General features: G+C 38.3%; 1 protein-coding gene across 7 annotated transcripts in view; it reads left to right on the top strand.

Moving 5' to 3' along the window:
* Positions 1–21,999, top strand: part of LOC106478602 (structural maintenance of chromosomes protein 1A-like) — a 160,082-nt gene that overhangs the window by 45,169 nt on the left and 92,914 nt on the right. For 5 of the 7 annotated variants that reach the window (XM_022382209.1, XM_013939157.2, XM_022382212.1 and 2 more), the window contains 3 exons: positions 732–880; positions 1,077–1,245; positions 13,185–13,397. In XM_022382209.1, coding sequence (XP_022237917.1) covers positions 732–880; positions 1,077–1,245; positions 13,185–13,397 — 531 coding nt within the window. Of the gene's footprint in view, positions 1–731; positions 881–1,063; positions 1,246–13,184; positions 13,398–21,999 lie in introns of those variants that run through there. The other 2 variants (XM_022382213.1, XM_022382210.1) reach the window with 2 other exon arrangements.

Genomic DNA, 21,999 nt, shown 5'->3' with positions numbered 1-21,999 from the left:
TGTATAATGTTATTCCAATACTTAGTCCATAGTCTATTTAAATTTATCTGAAATGTAGTTTTGCCTGTTGTCTATAGTTGTATTCCAGTCTGTATGTACTCCATACGGTCCAACATGGCCAGGTGGTTAGGCCGCTTGACTCGCAATCTGGGGGTCATAGGTTCAAATCCCTGTCCCACCAAACATGTTTGCCCATTCAGCCATGGGGGTATTATAATGCGATGGTCAATCCTGCTATTCATTGGTAAAAGAGTAGCCCAAGAGTTGGCAGTGGGTGGTGATGACTAGCTGCCTTCTTTCTAGTCTATCACTGCTAAATTAGGGACGGCTGGCACAGATAGCCCTCATGTAGCTTTGTGTGAATTCAAAACAAACTGTACTCCATATGTAATTCCATTATGATTTTAGAAGGATGCTTATTACACATTACCACTTGTCTCAATATACTAATTTTTACAACCATTTGCATTCTATAAAGCAAGTATTTTAATATCTCTGATTCTTTTTCTGAGATTTTGCTGACAAACTGTTGAATGTAATAAATGATTAACAGAGAGAGATCTACTAATATTGTTTTTAAAGTATTAAAAAGATTTAATTATCATATGTTATGGTACTCTGTATCTAAAATTAAAGCTTTGCAAATCTTTTTCTGTGTGTTAGTGAGAACTAGTAATTTTTGTTTCTTGTGTTTATTTTATCATAACTATACATTTTTAATTCTTTTGTAGGTTGTAAGCCATCAAGAATATGCTAGCAAACTGGAGACTCTTGGCATAAATGTTAAAGCCAAGAACTTTCTGGTGTTTCAAGGTGCCGTTGAGTCTATTGCCATGAAGAATCCTAAGGAGCGAACAGGCTTATTTGAGGAAATTTCTCGGTTAGCATTATTACATTTTTAGACAGCTAATTTTTACGTTAAATTATTTCTTTATGTTTGAATATATGCTCTGATTTTTTGTCTAAACATCTGTCATTTTATTAAATGTTCTAAATATATGTGTTTGTAATATTGTTTTTACATTTATTACCATTTAATTGACCAGTAACTCATTTGCTTCAGTAAATTATTTCAGCTCAGTCGAGCATAAAGAGGAATATGAACAACTAAGAACTGAAATGATGAAAGCAGAAGAAGACACACAGTTCACATACCAGAAGAAGAAAGGAATTGCTGCAGAGAAAAAAGAAGCTCGACTTGAAAAGGAGGAAGCAGAAAAATATCAACGTCTCAAAGAAGAGTTGGTTAGTAAAATAACTATGAAGCTTGCTAAAGAATGGTTTGTAAAGAAGCACTGCGTTAATACAATAACTTTATATTGGTAGGAATCATTAGTTAGTGCAATAGCTTCATGGAGTTTGGAAGAAATCAGTAGTTAGTAAAACAGCTATGAAGATTGTTAAAGAAGACTTGATTTGAACAATGTCTTTTTGAAGTTTATATAAAGAAGTTCTAGTTAGTACAATAAATTCATGAAGTTTGTAAAGATATGTTGGTTAACGTAATAACTTTGTAAAGAATTGCTGGTTAATACAGTAAATTAATTGAATTTCTCAAACTTCTGGTTAATATAGTAACTTCATGGCATTCATAAAGAAGTGTTGGTTAATGCAATAATTACAGAGAGTTGTGAAGAAATTTTGATTAGTACAGTAACTATATAAAGTTTGTAAAGAAGTGCTGATTAGTAAAGTAACTTCATAGAATTTGTAAAGAAGTTTTAATTAGTACAGTAACTTCATGGAGTTTCAAAGGAAGTTCTGGTTAACACAATAACATTTACAGAGTTCAAAAGAAGTGCTGGTTATTACAATATCTTTAAGGAGCTTCTTAAAAAAAAGAGTTGATTTATATAATAACTATTTTTAATATTATGAAACATTTGTCAATAAACCTTTCTCTTGATTTCTTTTTGATTTTTTTATGCAGCATTACAGACAGAACCTATTATATTAATTTTTCTGATTGTTTCAAAGCATACTGTATCAAATTATGATTTGTATTAAGTCCTCACAATCTTCTTTTAAACAAAAATATTCAATATTACACTTAGAACAGGACAATTAACTTGATTATAAAATGTTATCAATCATCTATAGGCATTGATTAATATCACGTAAAATAATCAAATGGTTGAATTTATGATTGAATCAGTTAATGTTATGAAAATAATCAATTAATTGAAATTAGAGTTTCCAGTTATAACAGTTTTTAAATATTCCAACCATCCAGTAATGGTAATACAGTGGACCCTCATTAGTCCAGTTATTGACAACCTGGATTATTCACAATTATTTAGATAAGTCTTCACAATGGTAAATTCAGTCAGTAGTCCATATATTCATATTTCAAACCTGAACAGCTATTTCTTGTAACAAACATGCACTTCCTGTTGATACATGGCTCAGTAATTCTTACATGACTTCATGAGAGGCAAAGAGGGGACAATCAGAACAGGAAATAAGGTGATAATTCCTGACCACAAAACATCTGAACCAGCAATGGGTACTGGTTTCTGAGAATTAACTTCACAGTAGGTACATACATATAAAGTATAACAAATATAAAGAGTGATTTATGCTATAATCATGTCATTTTTATTATACTATTTTTATAATTATTCGTGACATATACAATAATATACTGCTAAGTTTATTTTGCATATAATGGCTTTTTTATGCCTACCCTTACTAATTTGCACCAATATAGTTATTGATCAATAATGTACTATTAGTAGAGTGTCCATTTTATTCAAACTGACTTATTCAACTATTAGGAAAGAATACTTCATTATACATTATGATTTACCATCATTAATTTTAATTGATACTACGTTGTTCAGCTGATTCAGTTAGTTCCATAACTTACAAAAAATATCAGATAATTAAAATTTGTGTTTCCAGTTATTACTATTTTCATTTATTCCAACTATCCTATTATCATGTGAGAATAGTTGATTAGTTGTATGCAATCGATTAATGATCCTGATAATTAATTTATTATAAAATTTCTATAATCATCCACCTCTAATTACACTGACATTAACTGTTTTTCATTATTATAAACATTTATTTGTTTCTACACCTTGCAGGTTTTCACTTTTTCACTATCAAACTGTTATGAATTAGAAATAATACACTGTTATTTAGGTGTTAGATATATCTTCAGTTTTACTAAACATATCTAAAGTTGGAAATAATGTGGTGGAGGGAAAGTAGATGGAACTTTAAAAATATATTTAAAGCTTTTGAATACATTTAATAAGTTTTTAGACAGGTGTATTGTTGAGACAGCCTTTAAAATTCAGACTACTTTCCAACCAGGTACCTTACTTCTGCTCATGTACATAGTTATTTTCATTCAGTGCTGCCCTCTGTTTGCAAAAATATTTTGTACACCACAAGCCTTTCACTCCTACATGCCCCTCGGTTCACATGGATTAACCAATTCATGCATGCGACAAAACTCCATCAATAGACGTGACCCACACACACGACTCATGTGACTTCCTCTATGCTATTCTGCCTAACTATCACTTCATGTTTGGCAATGCTCGTGTTCAGACATTTTATTTAGTGCTCTTTAAAATCGAATTTGAATTTTTGTAGCATTTATTTTCTAATTTAAAATCTATAATTTTCCATAATATTATTTCATTGTGGTGTTATTTCATTCCAAAGTCAGTTAAATGAACTCCTCATGAATTCAAAGGCCATTGGGGATATACCCATTGAGGTTACTCCCCACACTTCTTTGAATTCCTCGTGAGGAGTTATTGCCAAGAAGAACTTAAAGTCTATCCCTGAGTCAGAGATCCTTGCTGGTTTCTCCAGCCAACGAGTTTCAGCAGTTTGTCAAATCACCACTCATCTAAATGGTATTATGGTGCCGACCTTTGTTGTCATTTTGACGTTTTCATTGCCACGTCCACCTGCCACTGTTAAAGTGGGTTATTTCAATTGTAAGGTACGGCCCTATATTCCCAACCCTCTCCGATGTTTCCAGTGCCAGCAGTTCGATCATTTGAAGACATATTGTCATGGTTCTGTGACGTGTCTTCATTGTGGTGGCAAGGACCACAACGCTTACGAGTGCAAACTGGACCCTCCCTGAATTAATTGTAATGGTTCCCACCCCTCTTACTTTAGGTCTTGCCCTAAGTGGGTGGAGGAGAAAGAGGTACAGCGTTTGAAGACTGTTAACAACATTTCTTACCCTGAGGCTCGAAAGCTATTGTTCCATACTCCAATCTCTGTCTCCACTACTCTTTCCAGTGATTGCCTGGGTCCACCTCCTCGAGCACCAGCCTCCGGTGTCTGCTTGGGTCCTTCTTTGGCCCCTAAATGCAGGATGATCATTCGATCACGTCCTCAGTCATTGGATTCACAGTCTTATGACAGAGATCTGCCTGCTCGATCAAGGGTAGAATCCATGGAGGTCGATCAACCTTCTTCTAGTAAAGAAAAATAGCATGGTCATAAACTGAAAGGTTCTCTACCCTGTTCTCCTCCACCCACATAAAAATGGCCACTTTGATACAGTGGAATTGTCGAGGTTTTCGTTCTAATCTTCATGACATTAAGACCTTGATCGACTCCTATCATCCCATGTGTCTCTCCTTACAGGAAACATTTCTGAAACCTACCAATACAGTCACCTTTCGGCAGTTTTCTTTGTACCAGATGACAGGTTGGGTAATGGACGAGTGCATGGAGGCGTGGCACTGCTGGTCGACCAGCATATGCCCTCCTTATCTATGTCCCTCAATACACCCTTGGAGGCTGTAGACATCCGTGTTCCCTTGGGTCATACCATCACTCTACCTGTTCTCTCTACCTGTCTCCTGAGGAGACTTATAATCAATTGGACCTTGATGCTTTCGTTGACCTGTTGCCATCTCCCTTTTTAATTCTGCGAGACTTTAATGGACACAACCCCCTCTGGGGTGTTGCTGATATTGATGGGAGGAGTCGTTCCATAGAGCATATGCTCTTGGATCACAACCTTTCTCTCTTCAATACTGGATCTTATACTTATTTTCATGCACCTTCTCAGTCTTTTACTGCCATTGATCTTTCGATCTGCTCCTCTTCACTTTTCTTCCACTTTTCTTGGATGGTCGACAGTGACCCACGTGACAGTGATCATTTTCTTGTCGTTTTGAGAGAGGCTGGCCATGGTCGATGCCACCCGACTCGAGTGCCATGGTGGAAGTTGGACCAGCCTGACTGGCCCTCTTTCACCTCTCTCTCTCCAAACTTGATCCTGCCATTGTATGTCTGCCATCAATAGACGACTGTGTGGTTGCAGTGACTGACTGTATTGTCCAGGCTGCTGCTCACTTTATTCCTAAGACCTCGACGTGTTTTCCATGGTATCCTCGTCCATGGTGGAGACCTGGCTGCCAGGAGGCATGGAAGGCTCAAATACGGGCCCGGGATACCATCCGATGGTATCCCTCTCTTTCTAACTTCATTGTTTATCAGCAGGCCCATGCCCATGCTCTGCAGGTTCGACATCAAAGCCAAAAGGAGACTTGGATTAAGCTCACTTCTTGCATCTCTTCTACCACCAGTTCCAAAACCGTATGGGACAAGATTCGAAAAGTCACTGGGAGTGATGCTTCCCATCCCCTTTCCATCTTGTTCTCCAATGGCCAGGAAGTTGCTGATGTCCAGAGCATTGCTTATGTTCTCGGATGTTTTCTTGTGCTTCTAGCACTTCTGTTTCTTCCCCTGCCTTCTTGGCCATCAAGTCTCGGGCAAAGCGATAACCTCTTTCCTTTTGGGCCGATCATCTCTATGACTATAATCGCCTCTTTACACTGGTGGAACTCAAATTTGCTCTTCATTGGTCTAGTAGTACATCGATCAGACCTGATGATGTTCATTATGAGATGCTGTACCATCTTTCTCTTGCTTCTCTTGCTATTCTTCTGGTAATTTTTAACCAGATGTGGCAGGAGCATGTTTTTCCTTATGCTTGGCACCAGGCTATTGTCCTCCCTTTCTCTAAACCTATGAAGGATTCCAAGATTCCTTCTAATTATCGTCCCATTGCTTTGAATAGTTGTCTTTGTAAGGTTTTAGAGAGGATGGTTAAACCTTGTCTTGTTTGGTTCCTCGAATCGAACACGCTCCTCTCACCCACCCAGTGTGGGTTCCATTGACAGCACTCCACCATGGACCATCTGATTCGACTTGAAACGTCAATCGGGGAAGTTTTCCTCAAAAAAGAACATCTTGTTTGTGTGTTCTTTGATCTCAAGAATCCTTATGACACTATGTGGAGGTATGGCATTTTGCAGGACCTCCACTCCTATGGGTTGCGTGGCCATTTACCCATTTTTATTCAGAACTTTTTACTGGACATACGATTCTGAGTCCATGTGGGTTCAACTCTTTCCCGTTCCTTTCCACAGGAACTTGGAGTCCCTCAGGGCTGTATCTTGAGTGTCATTATCACTACTCACCTTCCTCCAACTGTTGCAAATGGGCCCTATGTCGATGACTTCCACATCTTGTGTCAGTCGTCAAATATGAGGATTATTGAGCGGCAGTTTCAGACTGCCTTCAAATGCTTGTTGACGTAGACCACTGCAAACGGTTTTACATTTTCTTTTTCCAAAACCGTTTGTATGCATTTTTTTCTTTAATGGGGTCTCTACATGCGATCCCGAGCTCTGTCTCAGCGATGTTGTTATTCGTGTAGTCCCTGAGGCAAAGTTCTTGGGGCTTATCTTTAACCATAAGCTTACCTTCATTCCCCACATCAAGCAGCTATGTGTAAAGTGTGCAAGGGCTCTGAACATCCTCCGTGTCCTCTCTTCCACCTCTTGGGGAGCAGATCGATGCTCAGGATATATTGTGCCATGATTTGAACCAAACTGGATTATGGGTCTTTAGTCTGTGGTTCTGCCAAGACCTCGGGCCTTGAAGATGTTGGACTCCGTTCACCATCTGGGGCTTTGGCTCTGCACTTCTCCAGTCCAGAGTTTGTACACTGAGTCCCACGAACCTCCTCTTCACCTCTGTCATTTGTAACTTTTTCTACAATATGCTACCAAGCTTCAATCCTTACCACGGCATACCACCTGGGATTCTGTCTTTCTTCCTTGGTGGGCCATGCTCTTTCAGAACAGATGGTCTGCAATTCCTCCCTTTGGCCTTCATATCTGGGCACAACTGGCTCATTTGGGTCTTGCATTGGATGATATCGCTGTCCCCAATGATCAGCCCATTCCGCCATGGCTTATTACCTTCCCTGCCTGTAACCTTTCCTTGAGTCATCTGAGGAAGGTGGATATTCCCGATTGGAAGTACAATCTTCTTTTTGCTAAACATCTTTTGATCCATTCTTCTCTTTCTATTTACACGGATGGTTCAAAATCAGGTGACTCTGTAGGCTCTGCCATGGTTTGCTGTGGCTCGGTAGTTGCTCGCAGGATCCCCTCTACAGTTTCTGTGTTCACTGCCGAGTTGTATGCTATTTCTCTTGCTCTGGATCATGTAGAAGCTATACAGTACAGTGATTGTACTATTTACACTGATTCTCTTAGCTCTCTAGTGGCCCTGGAATCGCTGAACATTAGTTCTCACCCTATTCTCGTCTATATTCAACAATGACTGGCCCATTTTTCTCTATCTTCTGTTTCCATCCAGTTTTTCTGTATACCTGGCCATGTTGGTATTCCTGGGAATGAGTTCGATGACACCACAGCTAAGTCTGTCTGCTCTGGCACCGTCACAGCCATGCCTGCCCCATACATGGACTATGGTCCTGTCTTCAAGGCATGTCTTCATGCCAGTTGGCAGTCGACTTGGGGTGAGCAACGTCATAACATGCTTTTTCAGAATAAACCTTCTGTTGCTCTTTGACCGTCTTGCTTCTGTAAGGATTGGAAGGAGGAAGTTGTCCTGGCACAGCTACACATTGGTCACAGTTTTTTAACTCATTTTCTTTTATCTGGTAATAACCCACCGATGTGTAGCCTTTGTGACACTCAACTCACAATAGCCCACATTTTACTGTCGTGCTGTCATGTGTTTTATAAGAGTTTACCCCTGATGTTGGACAGTGTCATTGGCGATGGTGACACTGTCCAACTTGATTGTATTTTTATTTTTTACTAACAATTGACCTTTTTAATTGTATATAAATCTTTTATCTGAACTTTGGACATGTTTTGGTTTTAACTCGCTGTATTTTTACATTTTACTATAACTTACTTTTACTGTTTCTACCGGTTGTTTGGAGATAGCCTCATTGCTTTGTGCCATAAAACACCAACCAATCTTTACACATGTGGTTCCTTTGTTGTTGGGATCTTTTGCGGAGAGACACAGTTTTGTCCCACATTGTCATCTCCTTATCTTCAGGACTTACACCTCACCCCTTTTCTCCATTGGTTAGTGTTTGGAGATCTTTTAGCGACTTTGGCATCTCGGGTGGAATCTCTGAGACAGCAGTTGACACTTTCCTTGTTAGTTGGTCATTTGTCTCACACGGAGCCTCGACCATCCCCTATTTCTGTTCCCCATCCTAATTCTTCCTAACCCTTACCTGTTCCACATGGGGATCTTCTTATCTTTGTTTTCTTCAATGCAGAGTGTCATGCCACCAGCAGTATCAGTGACTACCCTGTGATTTCAGGTCTGGTGGAGGCTCGTTTTTCCTGGTTTGTTCATCTGTAGCGAGACTTTGTCAGGGATCTATAGGTCCTTCAGGTTTTATCAGAGGGACTTGTCAACCATTTCTTTTCCTTTCCTTTATTGTATCAGATACTCATTTTCTTTCTGTTGTCTCAGGATCCTACCAAATTTCAGCATCTGTATGAGGCAGTACAAGATCTTCTCTCCAAACATACCAGTAAACCTGTAGTTCACCCTTCTCCGAGGGTATATTTTAGTGTGTTTGTTGTCCCCAAGAAAACCGAAAGTGGTGGCATGTGATAGATCTGTCATGCCTCAATTGCTTCTTATTGCTACCTCATTTTACCATTGAGTTGTTTCTCACTTTCAGGTGGACTTTTTCTTTGGGTTTATGGATGACCAAGGTTGATTTCTCAAATGCTTATCTTCATGTTCCCATATCAAGACAGTTGAGATGCTACCTTCAGTTTCTTTATCACTGGGTGGTTTATCAATTTTCTGCTCTTCCTTTTGGGCTTGCAACAACACCATATGTCTTTTGGGTAAACAAGGTTTTTGCTGGACTTATGCACACTCGAAGGTTGTGCTTCCATCATTATATGGATAACTGGCTTCTATTGGTTCATTCTGAACTGGAGTCTGATTAACACACTCATGTGCTTCTTTTGGAGGTGGCTCGAATTGGTTGGTTGATCAAGTTGGAGAAATCCTTCCTTGCTCCTACCCAATGTCTTATCCATTTGGGTGTTTTGTTCAACACTAATCTCAGTTGGGCCCAACCTTCTTTTTGGACTCGTTTGATGGAGCTGGCAGTTATCAATACCCTTACTGCTTCCTTTCTTACTGCTCGCAAGGTTCTATCTCTTTTGGAGATGTGGTTCTCTATGGTGGCACTTATCTCCATGTGTCATGCTCATATGAGATCTCTTAAATGGACTCTTCATGATCAGTGGAACCTTGTGTGGGATTTCTTGGATGTTCCTATTACCCTTCCTCATTCTCTTGTAGACAATCTGCATTGGTGGTTGGACAAGGCTCACTTTGGCAGGGTTTCTACTTCCTCCTCTTCATCCAGATTTACATCTTTTCATGGATGCCTCACTTCATGGCTGGGGAACATGGGTCAAGCAAAAAGTTGCTTTTGGTCAACAATCTACAACTGAACAGTTTTACCATATCAATATCCTGGAGCTCCTTGTTGTCCATTGGGCTTTGGATGATTTTATTCCTCTTGCCTGAAATCATCTGGTTATGATCCAGATCCAATATACTCCACTGTTAACTCTTCCCAGCATTCCATCCCTTCTATGGCAGCCTCAGTCTCAAGTAGTATATCCCACCATTCCTGCCCATTGTCTTCATGCTTGGTTTTTATGTGGTCCTTGGCAATGATATCTGGTTTATCATGGTGAGTAGTTTTATTATTGGCATGTTCAGTTCGACCTTCTTCCATGGAGGTTTATCAACATAAGTGGAGCATTTTCTGCCATTGGTCTTTGGGCTGTGAGTTTCCCCTCCTCGTCCCACTGTTATTATTATTGCAGATTTCTTCACATGGTTATTTGATCAGGAGTCTTCGGTCTCATCAATCATCGGGCAGCTTTATACCATACTTTTCGTTTTTTCTGTTACCATAAAGTTTTGACCTCCCATACCTTGTCACTCCTGTTATGTTCCTTTTGGAGTAGTTGCTCTCCATTGCATGCAGCTCTTCCGGGTTGGGATGTCAGTGTGATGCTTCACTGTCTTACTTTACCTTCATTTGAACCTTTGTCTTCTTGCTCCATGTTTCATTTATCCCTTAAATTGTATTTCCTCCTTTTAGCCTGTGGACATCGTCAGTCGGGGTTGTTTGATATTGACATTTCATGTATACTCTGTATCGTTCCTCTTATCTTCTCCTTTACTCAGATTGATCTTTCCTTCCCAAGATTTTGGCAGCTCGGGAGGGTAATTCCCCCTTCTCGCCGAGTTCCCTTTTCAGTCTGATCTGAATAAACTTCTATGTCCTGTTCATGCTTTTTGTTGTTAAATCACCCGCATGGCTTCCTTCCTTCATTACTGTTCCAATCTGTTTATCCCATGACAACTATCCTCTGTTCATGATCTCTCTCTTTCCACCCTTACCAATTGGGTTTGGCTTTTAATTCGATTGGCTCATTCATCCTTGTCTCCATTTTCCCATCAATTATTTCAGGTGTCTTCCCATCAGATTAGGCACCTCACTTTTTCCCTGGCTTTTCATCTGCATCATCCATTGGAGGACATTCTTCAAGCAGGCATGTGGAACAATCCGCATACTTTTATCTTTCACTATCTGCATCGTGTTGGTGTTTCTTCCTCTTTGGGTTATCAACTTTCACCTGTTGCCATTCTTCAGACTTAGGTGTGACTATAACTAAGTAATTTTTTTTCATTCTTTATCTCTATTTTGATCTGGATCCCATTCTATAGTGAGTGGTGCCTGGCCAGGTATACTTCATTCACTTAGATTTGTATTCAAGTCCAAACTGTAAGGCCATGTTGATTTCTTTTTCATACTTCCATGACTATAAAACACACACTGTTCTGTACTTTTCCATATACTAGAGATGGGGTATTCTGCAAGATTGCTTGTAGTTTATTACTCATGGTATATTTGCTTCATAAATATGCCTCTCCTCATCCACGGACTTCCTGGGTAAAGCAGAAAGGGATAGCTGCCCTTCCCTGCTATTCCTTAGATTGAATAAATTGATTTTACTCTGCTTTCAATATAAGGTTGTGTGATCATTCATTGCACTGTCTCCAACATGTACGTACCTCTGGACTTCCACTGCTTTTTTTCCTTCTGTTTCTTCCAGTGGAATTAGAGAGTCCTTATTACTTTCAAGTTCCAAGCTGCTTAGGTATTGGACCATGGAGGTATATTCATGATTCAGAGATGTACAATATAAACAATAATGCCTCCATTCAGTTATTCAGTTGGTAGAAGGGCAGTGGTGTTCTGCTGGTGTTGAAATGATTGGGATCCCTCATCCTACCCTCACATGGATGTCAGTTTCCAGCAGTTGAGTTTTGGATTTAGAACTGAATTCATTTATCACATGTAGTGTGATTAGGATCCCTTATCCAATCCTTGCATGGATGAAGGTTCCCAGTAGTTGGGTTTTAGATTTAGAGCTGAGCCAATTGCCATATGTCATCACACATGTCGAGTGATTTGGATCTCTCATCCTACCTCCACATGGATGTCGGTTCACTGCAAAGGCCATGGAGGGTGAGGCATGTCTCCACGTAACTGAAATACAAAATGCTCAGCATGAACCCAATATCAGGAGAGGTAGAAATACAAAATACTGAGAAGAAGGAGTATCATGTAACAAGGAAATAGAGGATGATAGGAAATCAGGGAAAGGGAAAAACAGAACATAGCTGTGAAATCATGTACAAAAAAGCCATATTAGGCCTGATGGAACCCACAGTAGGAACTGGGGAAGACACAGCAAATTCAGGTGGACGAAAAGGCTGTCATCCCGAACAGGTTTGGCTTGTTCAGGAGGAAGTTGGGCAAGATCAGGAAAAGAAGGTTGATTCCAATAGCAATCAATCTCTCAACGAATAATTGCCGATATTTCCAAAGACAAGTTACCCCTACTGAAGCCTGAGTAAATGTGCTGGAAGATGGTACAACCTCCAATGTGGTAACATATGCACTTCAGAATTCACAATTTAAACCGAACACAACTGTGATGGTAAAGAATGACAAACAGAGAATTAATTAAGCTCCGTAACTGGGTTTAGAAAATGAAATAACACCACAATAAAATAATATTATGGAAAATTATAGGTTTTAAACTAGAAAATAAATGCTACAAAAATTCAAATTCGATTTTAAAGAGCACTAAATAAAATGTCTGAACACGAGCATTGCCAAACATAAGTGATAGTTAGGCGGAATAGCATAGAGTCACATGAGTCGTGTGTGTGTGGGTCACGTCTATTGATGGAGTTTTGTCCATGCATGAATCAGTTAATCCATGTGAACCAAGGAGCATGTAGGAGTGAAAGGCTTGTGGTGTACAAAAAGTTTTTGCAAATGGAGGGCAGCACTGAATGAGAATAGGTATGTATGTGAGAATATAGGTACACTGAAAATATATTTCTGACAAGTAGTTACCTCTCATTCTTACCACCCTTCCTCCCACTGTTTACCAGTGCTTAGTTTCCTGCCTAAACTCGAAGTAATAGTTAGGTAGAATAGCATAGAGGGAGTCACATGTGTGTGTGTGGGGAGGGGGGGGGGCACGTCTATTGGTTGAGGTCTGTCGCATGATAATTTGCAGTTAGACTGTGTAAACCGAAGGGTACATAGGAGTGAAAAGCTTGTGGTATGCAAAAAAATTTTTTTTTAAATAGATGGCAGTACTGAACAAGAATAGCTATGTATGTGAGTGGAAATAAGTACCTGTTGGAAATATATTATCAGTGTAGGAAAATTATAACTTTTGTGAAATAGTCACAAGAATATAATGTTCTGCTGTTACACATAGCTTCAGAAGAAAGTTCAGTGGCAGCTTTTCAAACTGTATCACAATGAGAGAGATATTGAACAATTAGCTGAGGATCTAGCTCAAAAGAATAAGGAGTTGGAACGAGTCAGTAGAAAGCGGGAAAGAATTGAGGAAGAGATTAAAGAAAAGAAGAAAGAAAATGGAAAACTTACAAGAGAGCTGACTAAAATTGAACAACAAATAAGAGAAGCTGTAAGTAGTATTAATCAACTTTGTAAGGCACGAATGTTGTTGTTTTTTAAGTTTAATGTAGTATGAAATTAGATTATTATAAAATCAAAATGACATATTCATTCCCTTTTGTTGTGATTGTTTGAGACAAAATATACCTGAAGACAAGGATCAAATTATGATGGAAGGTGGTGTTAACAAGGATTAACCCATGATAGAAGGTGAGTTTGACTGAGCTATGAAGGGAGATATGGTTGATGAGGATTAAACTATGATGCAAGATGGGATTGATAAGGATTAAGCAATGAAGATATGTGAGATTGACAAGTATAAAGCTTTAATGGGAAGTAGAGCTCATAGGGATTAAATCATTATAGAACAGTGTTTCTTAACTTGCGGTGTATGCACCCTTTAGGGGTGTGAAATGTCATTTCTGGGGGGTGGGACATGTTGGCATTTCCATTACAGGTAGGATTTCTCCCTTTTGACTCCTGACATCACTTGATAGCAAATGGATAGTAAACTTTTTATTATTTTCAACCATAACTATGCAACAATAGCCATTACAAATTCTCCCAAGCTAGTCATTAAAGTTCCCACAGGAATGAAGCTTCTGTTATAATTGAAATTAACATGTATCAGTTCAGAACATAATATAATACATCATTTGATAGATGGAAACATTAACTTTCTATTGATTATAGATGAGATATAATTAAACATAAGAGAGAACTATTAACAAATCCTGAAAGGCAAGGGGTGCAAGGACATATTCTGTGAACCAATTGGGTGAGGCTTCCCAAAAAGGTTAAGAACCACCGTTATAGAACATGGGGCTCAAAGGAATTAACCCTGTCACAACCCATGAGTATACACCTGCATATAAAACTTAAATTCAAGTAAAAATAATTTTAACCGAAACAATTCTTTATGTAAAAATATTTTATAAATGATCTTTTATCATTTTTTAACATTTATTTAGCACAATTAACAAATGAAAATTTAAAGAATGTGTAAACTTACATTACTGCACAGCTCGAAGGAGTCTCACATGGCAACAATGCAGTTATAAGTTTTTAATCATTTTTCTCCTATCCCAAAGGATAGACTTTTATTTCCTTAGAAATTAACATTCATTAAGAATATAATTAACCAAGTCTTAATTCTTCTATGGTTTTTTGTCGTGAAGATTTGTTATTAACTCTCTCAACTCCAGTTGGCAATATGATTGACCATGTGACCACTTTGTACTCATCCAAAGTCTTTAGAGATTTTATACTACTAACTGTTAATATAGTGTGTTTATCTTCAAGAAATGTGGCAGTCTTTCAGTAAATATTATGTCTTTCTCATACAAAAAATCATATTTTTTTTAGTGAAGTAATTTTAATAAACTAAAATAGATTTGTCCTTGAATATATCGAGTATTTGTTTTGAATAGTCCAATTGCAAAGTGATTTTCATGTTAAGTTTAAAAATACTTTTTCATTTCAAAAATCTCAAATTTCATTTGTGTAATCTCCTTAACCTCCTAAATATATTTCAAACGTTTGTTTAAGGGTCTTCCTGAATCTTTGGAGTCCAGGGTCCATGTGGCAAAATTGCATTATTCTTTGTCCTCCCTTGCTTTTCGTTTGTCTCAACCTACTGATTCTGCTCAACCTTTGCTTGTTCAAGTGCCCTGTGCTCCTTCTTCCTTGCCCTGCCATCTCCCTACTCCTGACGTTCCTTTCCTTACACCCATTATTCCCATTCTTGTTCCACTTGGCCTCACTATCAGTTATGGGAGGTCTTTCCATGAGTGTGTGGGGTGAGGTTACAACTCTTTTCCACCATCTGGAAACCATTTCACGATGGATCCATGAGTGTTAGGGGTTCTATCAGTGGGTCTGTGCATTCAATTCTGGTCCCTTCTTCCTTTGTGCTCTTTCCTGGTTTCTTTTTCTCCTGCTCAGGATCGTGTCTTGTTCAGTCGTCTAGCAGAGTCAGTTCTTGATCTTCTTCACAAGGGTGCTGTAGAATGTGTGTTGCCTGTTCGACCAGTTTTTGCTCCCATCTGTTTGTTGTCCCCAAAAAGACAGGAGATTGGAGACCTATTATCAATCTATCCTGGCTGAATGCCTTTCTGGACACACCCTGATTCACCATGGATTCATCCTACCTCTCTCTTTGGTAGGTTCCCCCCCCCAGGTCTTTCCATGAGCAAATATGACGTGACAGATGCTTACTTTCATATCTCTATTTTTGAGGAGTCACGTCATTATCTTTAGTTTATCCACAGAAAGAATGTGTTCCAGTTCTGTGCACTACCGTTTGGTTTTGCCTTGGCTCCTTATGTGTTCTGTGCCTTAACACATCATCTTCATTCGTTAGGTCTTCAGACTTATCATTACATGGATGACTAACTCCTGCTTGCCTCTTCCTGAGTCCAATCTGCCAATCACACCTGCTTCCTTCTTTGGGATTCTGCTAGGGTGGGGTATCTCATCAAGGTGGAGAAGTTGCTGTATCCTCCTCAGTCAGGTATCATCTTCTGCCTTTGGCAATTCTCCACACATCTGTTTGCTTTTAACTGGGGTAAGTTGACATTTTGGTTTCATCCCCCAGTGAGACAGTGGTAAGTCTTTGGACTTACAATGCTAAAATCAGGGGTTTGATTCTACCCTGTGGACATAGAATATAGCCCGATATGGCTTTGCCATAAGAAAAAACATGCATTTTAGTTTCACTTATGCATCCTTTTTTCTTTTTTTACCATTTCAAAAACAGTTGTTTTCCTCTGCATTTCTGGATCCCACCTGGGGGTGGGTGTTGCCTGGTAAGGTATGCTGAATCGTTTTATAATAGCACTTACTGATGGGATGTTTCTGTAAGATCACTGGATATTTTCTGCCCAGATGGACTGCACTTGACATAATCCAAGGTATACCAACAGGCTTCCTCCATATGTTTTTGCCTAGATGGGCCCCACTTGGCTATTTTGATATTAATCCAGTGTACTTCCCCTGGATGTATTTGCCTGGGTGGACCACACTTATTGATTTCTCTCTCATTGTTATGCTCCATATTACACATACAATATGGCACAAAATCTCGTATACCAGGTGCTTCCTCTGGATGTTTTTGTCCAGATGGACTGCACTTGATGTACTCCATTGTATACCAAGGAGCTTTTCCTGTATGTTTTAGCCTGAATGGACCTCACTTGGCTATTTTGTTGTAAATCCAAGGCATTTTCCCCGAATGTTTTTGCCCAGGTGGACCACACTTGTGATCTTATAAACTTATGCAATGTGCTTCCATGTTACTTTTGTCCTTGGATTGCACTTGATATAATACATCTTACCACAAGGCACTTCTCTTGGATGTTTTCTGCCCAGGCAGACTGCACTTGGCCTGTTCATACTCTGTCCTCTAGTCCTAGCCATGTATTCTCTTCATTTCCACCCTATGTGTCTTATCTTCTTTACTGGATGAAGATCATACCTGTTCCAGAAGTAGTGCTATATCCCACAGGTGTGCCTTGTATTTAATAGTGACAGACCTGCTATTTTTCATAGCAGTCATTCTCCGCTTGATTATTTGTTTTTGCACCTTCACTGGCCCCTCCACCTTTTCAATCTGGAAAAGGAGGTAGTACCATTTGGGAAGTTAACATTTTCTAATATGGAAAATTTATTTCTGATAGGTACTTTCCTCTTCCTCCTCACTAATTTTCTGATGTTTTCAGGTTTGTATATGCCAATTTTCGAAATTGAGGACTGTGCTCCAATGGTAGAGGGAGCTACCTGTGCTAGTATATAGGGGCAATGGGATTGATGGAGGGTGGTCACATGATCAGCACATGATGCAAAAAATATAGGGTTATAAAAGACTGGTGAACTGTTCATTAGATTGACCAATGCCTAAAGGGCAAATGAAGGTTGAGATAGCTATAGCTATGAAGAGGCAAATACCTATTGGAAATTCATTTTCAGTATTAGAATATGTTAACTTTCATGGTTTCCATCTTCCACTCTACATTCCCTGAGATTCCTCTTCCTCCAGGGACAAATTTCCTTCTACCTTTTTAGGTATGATCCGACAAGTTCTTTGATTGGTCTACACCTCATTGGGGGTTGCTGCTCACAGCTGGTCCATATTTTTTCCCATCAGATTTGTCACCTCTCTCATTCTCTTGCCACTTGTTTCCCATGACTGCTGGAGGACTACCTTGCGTAACTTCATCACCTACTAATTTCACCATCTGGCTGTCTTGTCTCCATTTGCTGTCCTACAGACTACTCACTGTCTTTAGACAAGTGAGTTCATTCCACTTTGTTTTCTAGCATTTGCTTACAAGATTATGCCAGGTGGCTGGTGGTGCCTCCCAGGATACACTTATTTCACATTGAGCCAGGATAAAAGAAAGCACTCATACCATCCACCCTGGTTCCATATATAACCACTGTTGAGATGGGGTGTTCTTCAAGACCACTTGAACTATCCTTGTGGCATATTCTAATATCTGACAACTGTACCCACTCCATAGACTATCATGGCAAAAGTAAGCACCAGGGGATGCTCTGCCTGCTTTCCTGGTTCACATTTTCTGGCTTTTCAAAATTGCTTTACACAGTTACCTGTCACACTCTCTCCAGTAAAAGACCTTTCCAGCTGAAACAGGACTGATGGGGATCCTGGCATTTTCTCTGGTCTCCCCACTGCAAATTCCTACTCTCTTTTTTTACATGTAGAGCATGGGAGATCCTTACCAGTTCCTTGCTGCTGAGGTGGTAGACCATGGAGAGCCCTTATGGATTAGTACGTAATTTCTGTGGTTAGAACAAGGGGTGCTAATCAATGGGAAGTGGGGCCATGATGACAACGTCAATGTAGTGCAGGTCACCCCTCATATAATTCCAATAACAACATGCCAGAAGTACTTCATATGGTACTGCACCCTTCTCCTGTGGTCTGCAACTGTTCTGTTGAGTTGAAATAAGAAACATTACAAGACTGTGTTCTCCTCCTGCAGCTTACAACTGTCTAGTAGAGTTGAGGTGAGCACAGTCTAAGATCTGTGCCCTCCTCCTGCAGTCATCTCCTGTTCAGTTGAGTTGAGGTCAACACTTATTAACAAATTGTGCACTCCTAAAATTCTAAACTTTATTTCATGACTTCTGTCCCCTCTTCCCATAGCTGGTGTTTGTCCAGGAATGATAAAAGAGTTGAGGTGAGACACACTAACATTACACATACTATGGCATGAATTCTGTGCACTCCTCCCGCATCTGGTGGTGGTCCAAGAATCTGATGGTAGAGTTGAGAAGAACATACATTAATAATTTCTGTGCCCTCTTCCCACAGCTAGAGTTGGTCCAATAATGTTTGTCAGTAGAGTTGAAGTCTACACTAGGTACAGTCTGAATGAGCCCCAACCACACTACAATTATTGGCTCTCTGACATCTTGTGTGCAAGTACTTAGACAGCCATGTTCTTATTCTGCCCATACCCATGACACATGAGGATTGTTTACCTCTTCCTTTCTTCTATTCTGGGTGCTGAGTGTACTCTGGAGGATATGAGATGTGGTATTCCATAGGTGTGCCTTTATGGAGCCCCTGCCATTGGGTGTCACACTCCATGGGTTTCCTTCTAGCACTTTCTGAAGGTAGCTTATCTATGTAAATTTAGCACCTGTCCTTCCACCATATCAATGTGGGAATCTAGCTTTCTGTGTGAAGAAGTGTGTATCATCTCTGAAGTTTACATTTTCCTTACTCTAAAATATTGTTGTGTCAGCGAGGTCACGTGACTAGTATCACGCCACGTATTTCTAGAAATATCCTGTTCCTTCAAGAATGCCCTAGCATTTACTAGATATATGTTAGTCTGGTATATATATATAAGACACTCACAACGTGACGGGAGAACAGTGTAGGTAGTGAGTAATTGAACTGCAGTCAGAGAGTATTGTTGAAGTTAACGTTCGTTGTTATAGCGTTTGTTATAGCGCGACTGTTGAGATTAAGTGTATCGTAAAGTTGTATTCGGAAAGAATAAACCAGTTTTATTAAGTAAGGACTTGTGTCGCTAAAGTTTTGTCAGAATGAAGTTACTGAAAATCAACTAACACAGGGGAGACGTAACAATATTTTGATAGATACCTCTTCCCACTATCATACCTACTTCTGGTATTAGACATACTTTCCTAGTCAAGAATTCACGAGTGCAAAATTATAGAAGGAGTTAGTGCACAGGGAGGTTGTGTCACCCTCATATTGGCAGAGAGTTTGTTGCATAATTACATCATTATGCAGTAGCTCAATTCATAAGAAAATTCATGAGATTAGGTAGAAGTTGCCTAAAGGCTAGTGGCATGCAAATCTATAAAGCAGATGCACAGAGAAAATAACTTTGTGTGTGAAGAGGTGAGTATCTATCAGAAATAAATTTTCAGATAAGGAAAATGTTAACTTCAGTTTTATTTCTTTTTGTTGTTGCTTTTGTTATGGGCATGAGGTTGGTCAAATTGACCAAATCTGTATGGTGATAAAGTAGAGAAAATAAAAAATAAAATTTTAGAAAAAAAGAAACTTCCGATATATTTTAAGAGGTTATAGAAGGTAAGCTAATGAAATTTAATAATAGGTTATTTTCATGTTATGAAAAAAATTATTGTTTTCATCTTTAGTTCTTCATATCTCATTTAGTTTTTACCTACATGAGCAGTAATCTTCAAGTTAAACAGCAATAAATAACAGTGGTAAATCATTAACATATATTTTAAACACCTCGAGCAAAGTATGGGACCCACGTGATCTTTGAAATTGCAACAACTGTGTTAGGCATCACATTTTTTTCAGAAAGTTAATGTTTAAATAAAAATTCATGTAGGTTTACTGTGGCAAGCCTCATTATTTTTCACTAAGTCACTTTTTCAAATAGAAATTTGTTTAGTTCAAATATGCCTCTTAGAAGACAAAAATATATTAGGCACTAGAATAGAATACCCTGAAACTATTGTAATTTAACTGGCTTTCTAACTAAGCAATAAATAGGTGATAAAAAATTCTAATTAGCTGCTTGGAGCTGACCAAAAATGATCAGGCATAAGTCATCTGTGGTGAATTGTCTAGATCTCTCTACCAAAAAGAAATATCCATAATAATATTCTATTGCTATTGGTTATAAACATGACCATCAAATTAGGAAACACAATGTAAATAAATTAATTCAAATCTATGATAAGGTGGGAGGAACTCAACTGATGGGTGCAACAAATTTATTTATACTTCAGCAATTGGAGAAGATAGGAGGCTCAAATTTTATATTCTGGTCTATCAGTATTTGTACATTGTGTTCCTAATTGGTCAAACACTCTGAAATCCATAAAAGGGAATATAGAAAATCTAAAATGAAGAATTGACACATAAAGATGGAAAATTTATTTATATATATTTCATTTTTGAATTACGAAATTAAAACTTATAATTATAAGCTATGATTTAATGTCAAGTTCATTAACATACATTAAAAAAAGAAGTCATTTAATTAAATTTTTATAACAAGTGCACATTGACAGAGCTGAGATCACAGGATTAAGCATAATGGAAGGTAGGGTTGATGACAAGGATTAAGCCTACATTCATATTTTCTTTTTTGTAATTTATTCTGATTCATGATACTGTTAAAATTATACCTTGTGACTGTATTGTGCTTTTACTTCCTCCAAATTCTAAATGCCCATGCTAAAATATTTTAGAAGGATAAAAATCTGATGATGATATCGATGTTCTTCTAGTGACATTTGTTTTTTTAATTTGAATTAGGGATCAAGAACCATTATCCTTCATAAATGTGAGTTTTTTTCCAAAAAAGCATATAATTGTTTTTTCATGGCAGGCAAACATACAAAGAAAGAAAAACTATGGAAGAAAAGGTAGTTTATGATAACATAGTTTTTCACTGTGTCAATTACAGTGGTGTAACACACATTGTTAAAATGTTACTTCAAGAACTAAACAAATAACCTTTAAAGTTGATTCTAAAAGTACTTATGATTCTTAGTTCGTCTATACTATGTTCAATAATTCTTCAATTTAACACATTTACACAGACATGACATAATTTGCATGTAACCCCGTAAACAGTGATTGAGTGCATAATTAAAATCTGAATTTCTAGACATAGTAAAGTCAAGTCTAGATCACTGTTACCAGATTTATAAGTTCTGACTTTTTATGCTTGGCAAATGGTGCCTACTTGCCAGGCAGTCTGATTAATGTCTTGTAGAAAGACCTCTAAGCTATAAAAGTATTTGCTACTGTTATTGCAATATAGAAAATTTAAATTCCAGTTGATGGTGAAATTCTATTACTTTATATCTAACATCCTTTTAGATTTTATTGTTGTAACTTTTAACTTCAAGTAAAAGTTGTATAGTTTTCAAATTTTCTGATAATCAGCTATTTTATGGTGCATAATTCCAAATTGTTGGCCACATAATTTTAATCTTTTGACACATAAAATTTGATGTCCTGCATAACATACTTCAACAAAGTATGTGAGAATTTTCAGTTTATTTTTTTCATAGATCTCCTAATAATAACAGTAACCAGCTGTACACAAGAAAAAGAA

This window comes from Limulus polyphemus, unplaced genomic scaffold (assembly GCF_000517525.1).
Source record: "Limulus polyphemus unplaced genomic scaffold, Limulus_polyphemus-2.1.2 Scaffold230, whole genome shotgun sequence".
Lineage (NCBI taxonomy): Eukaryota > Metazoa > Arthropoda > Merostomata > Xiphosura > Limulidae > Limulus > Limulus polyphemus.
The sequence above is the reverse complement of the archived record's forward strand: the minus strand, read 5'-3'. Positions and strand labels throughout refer to the sequence as shown.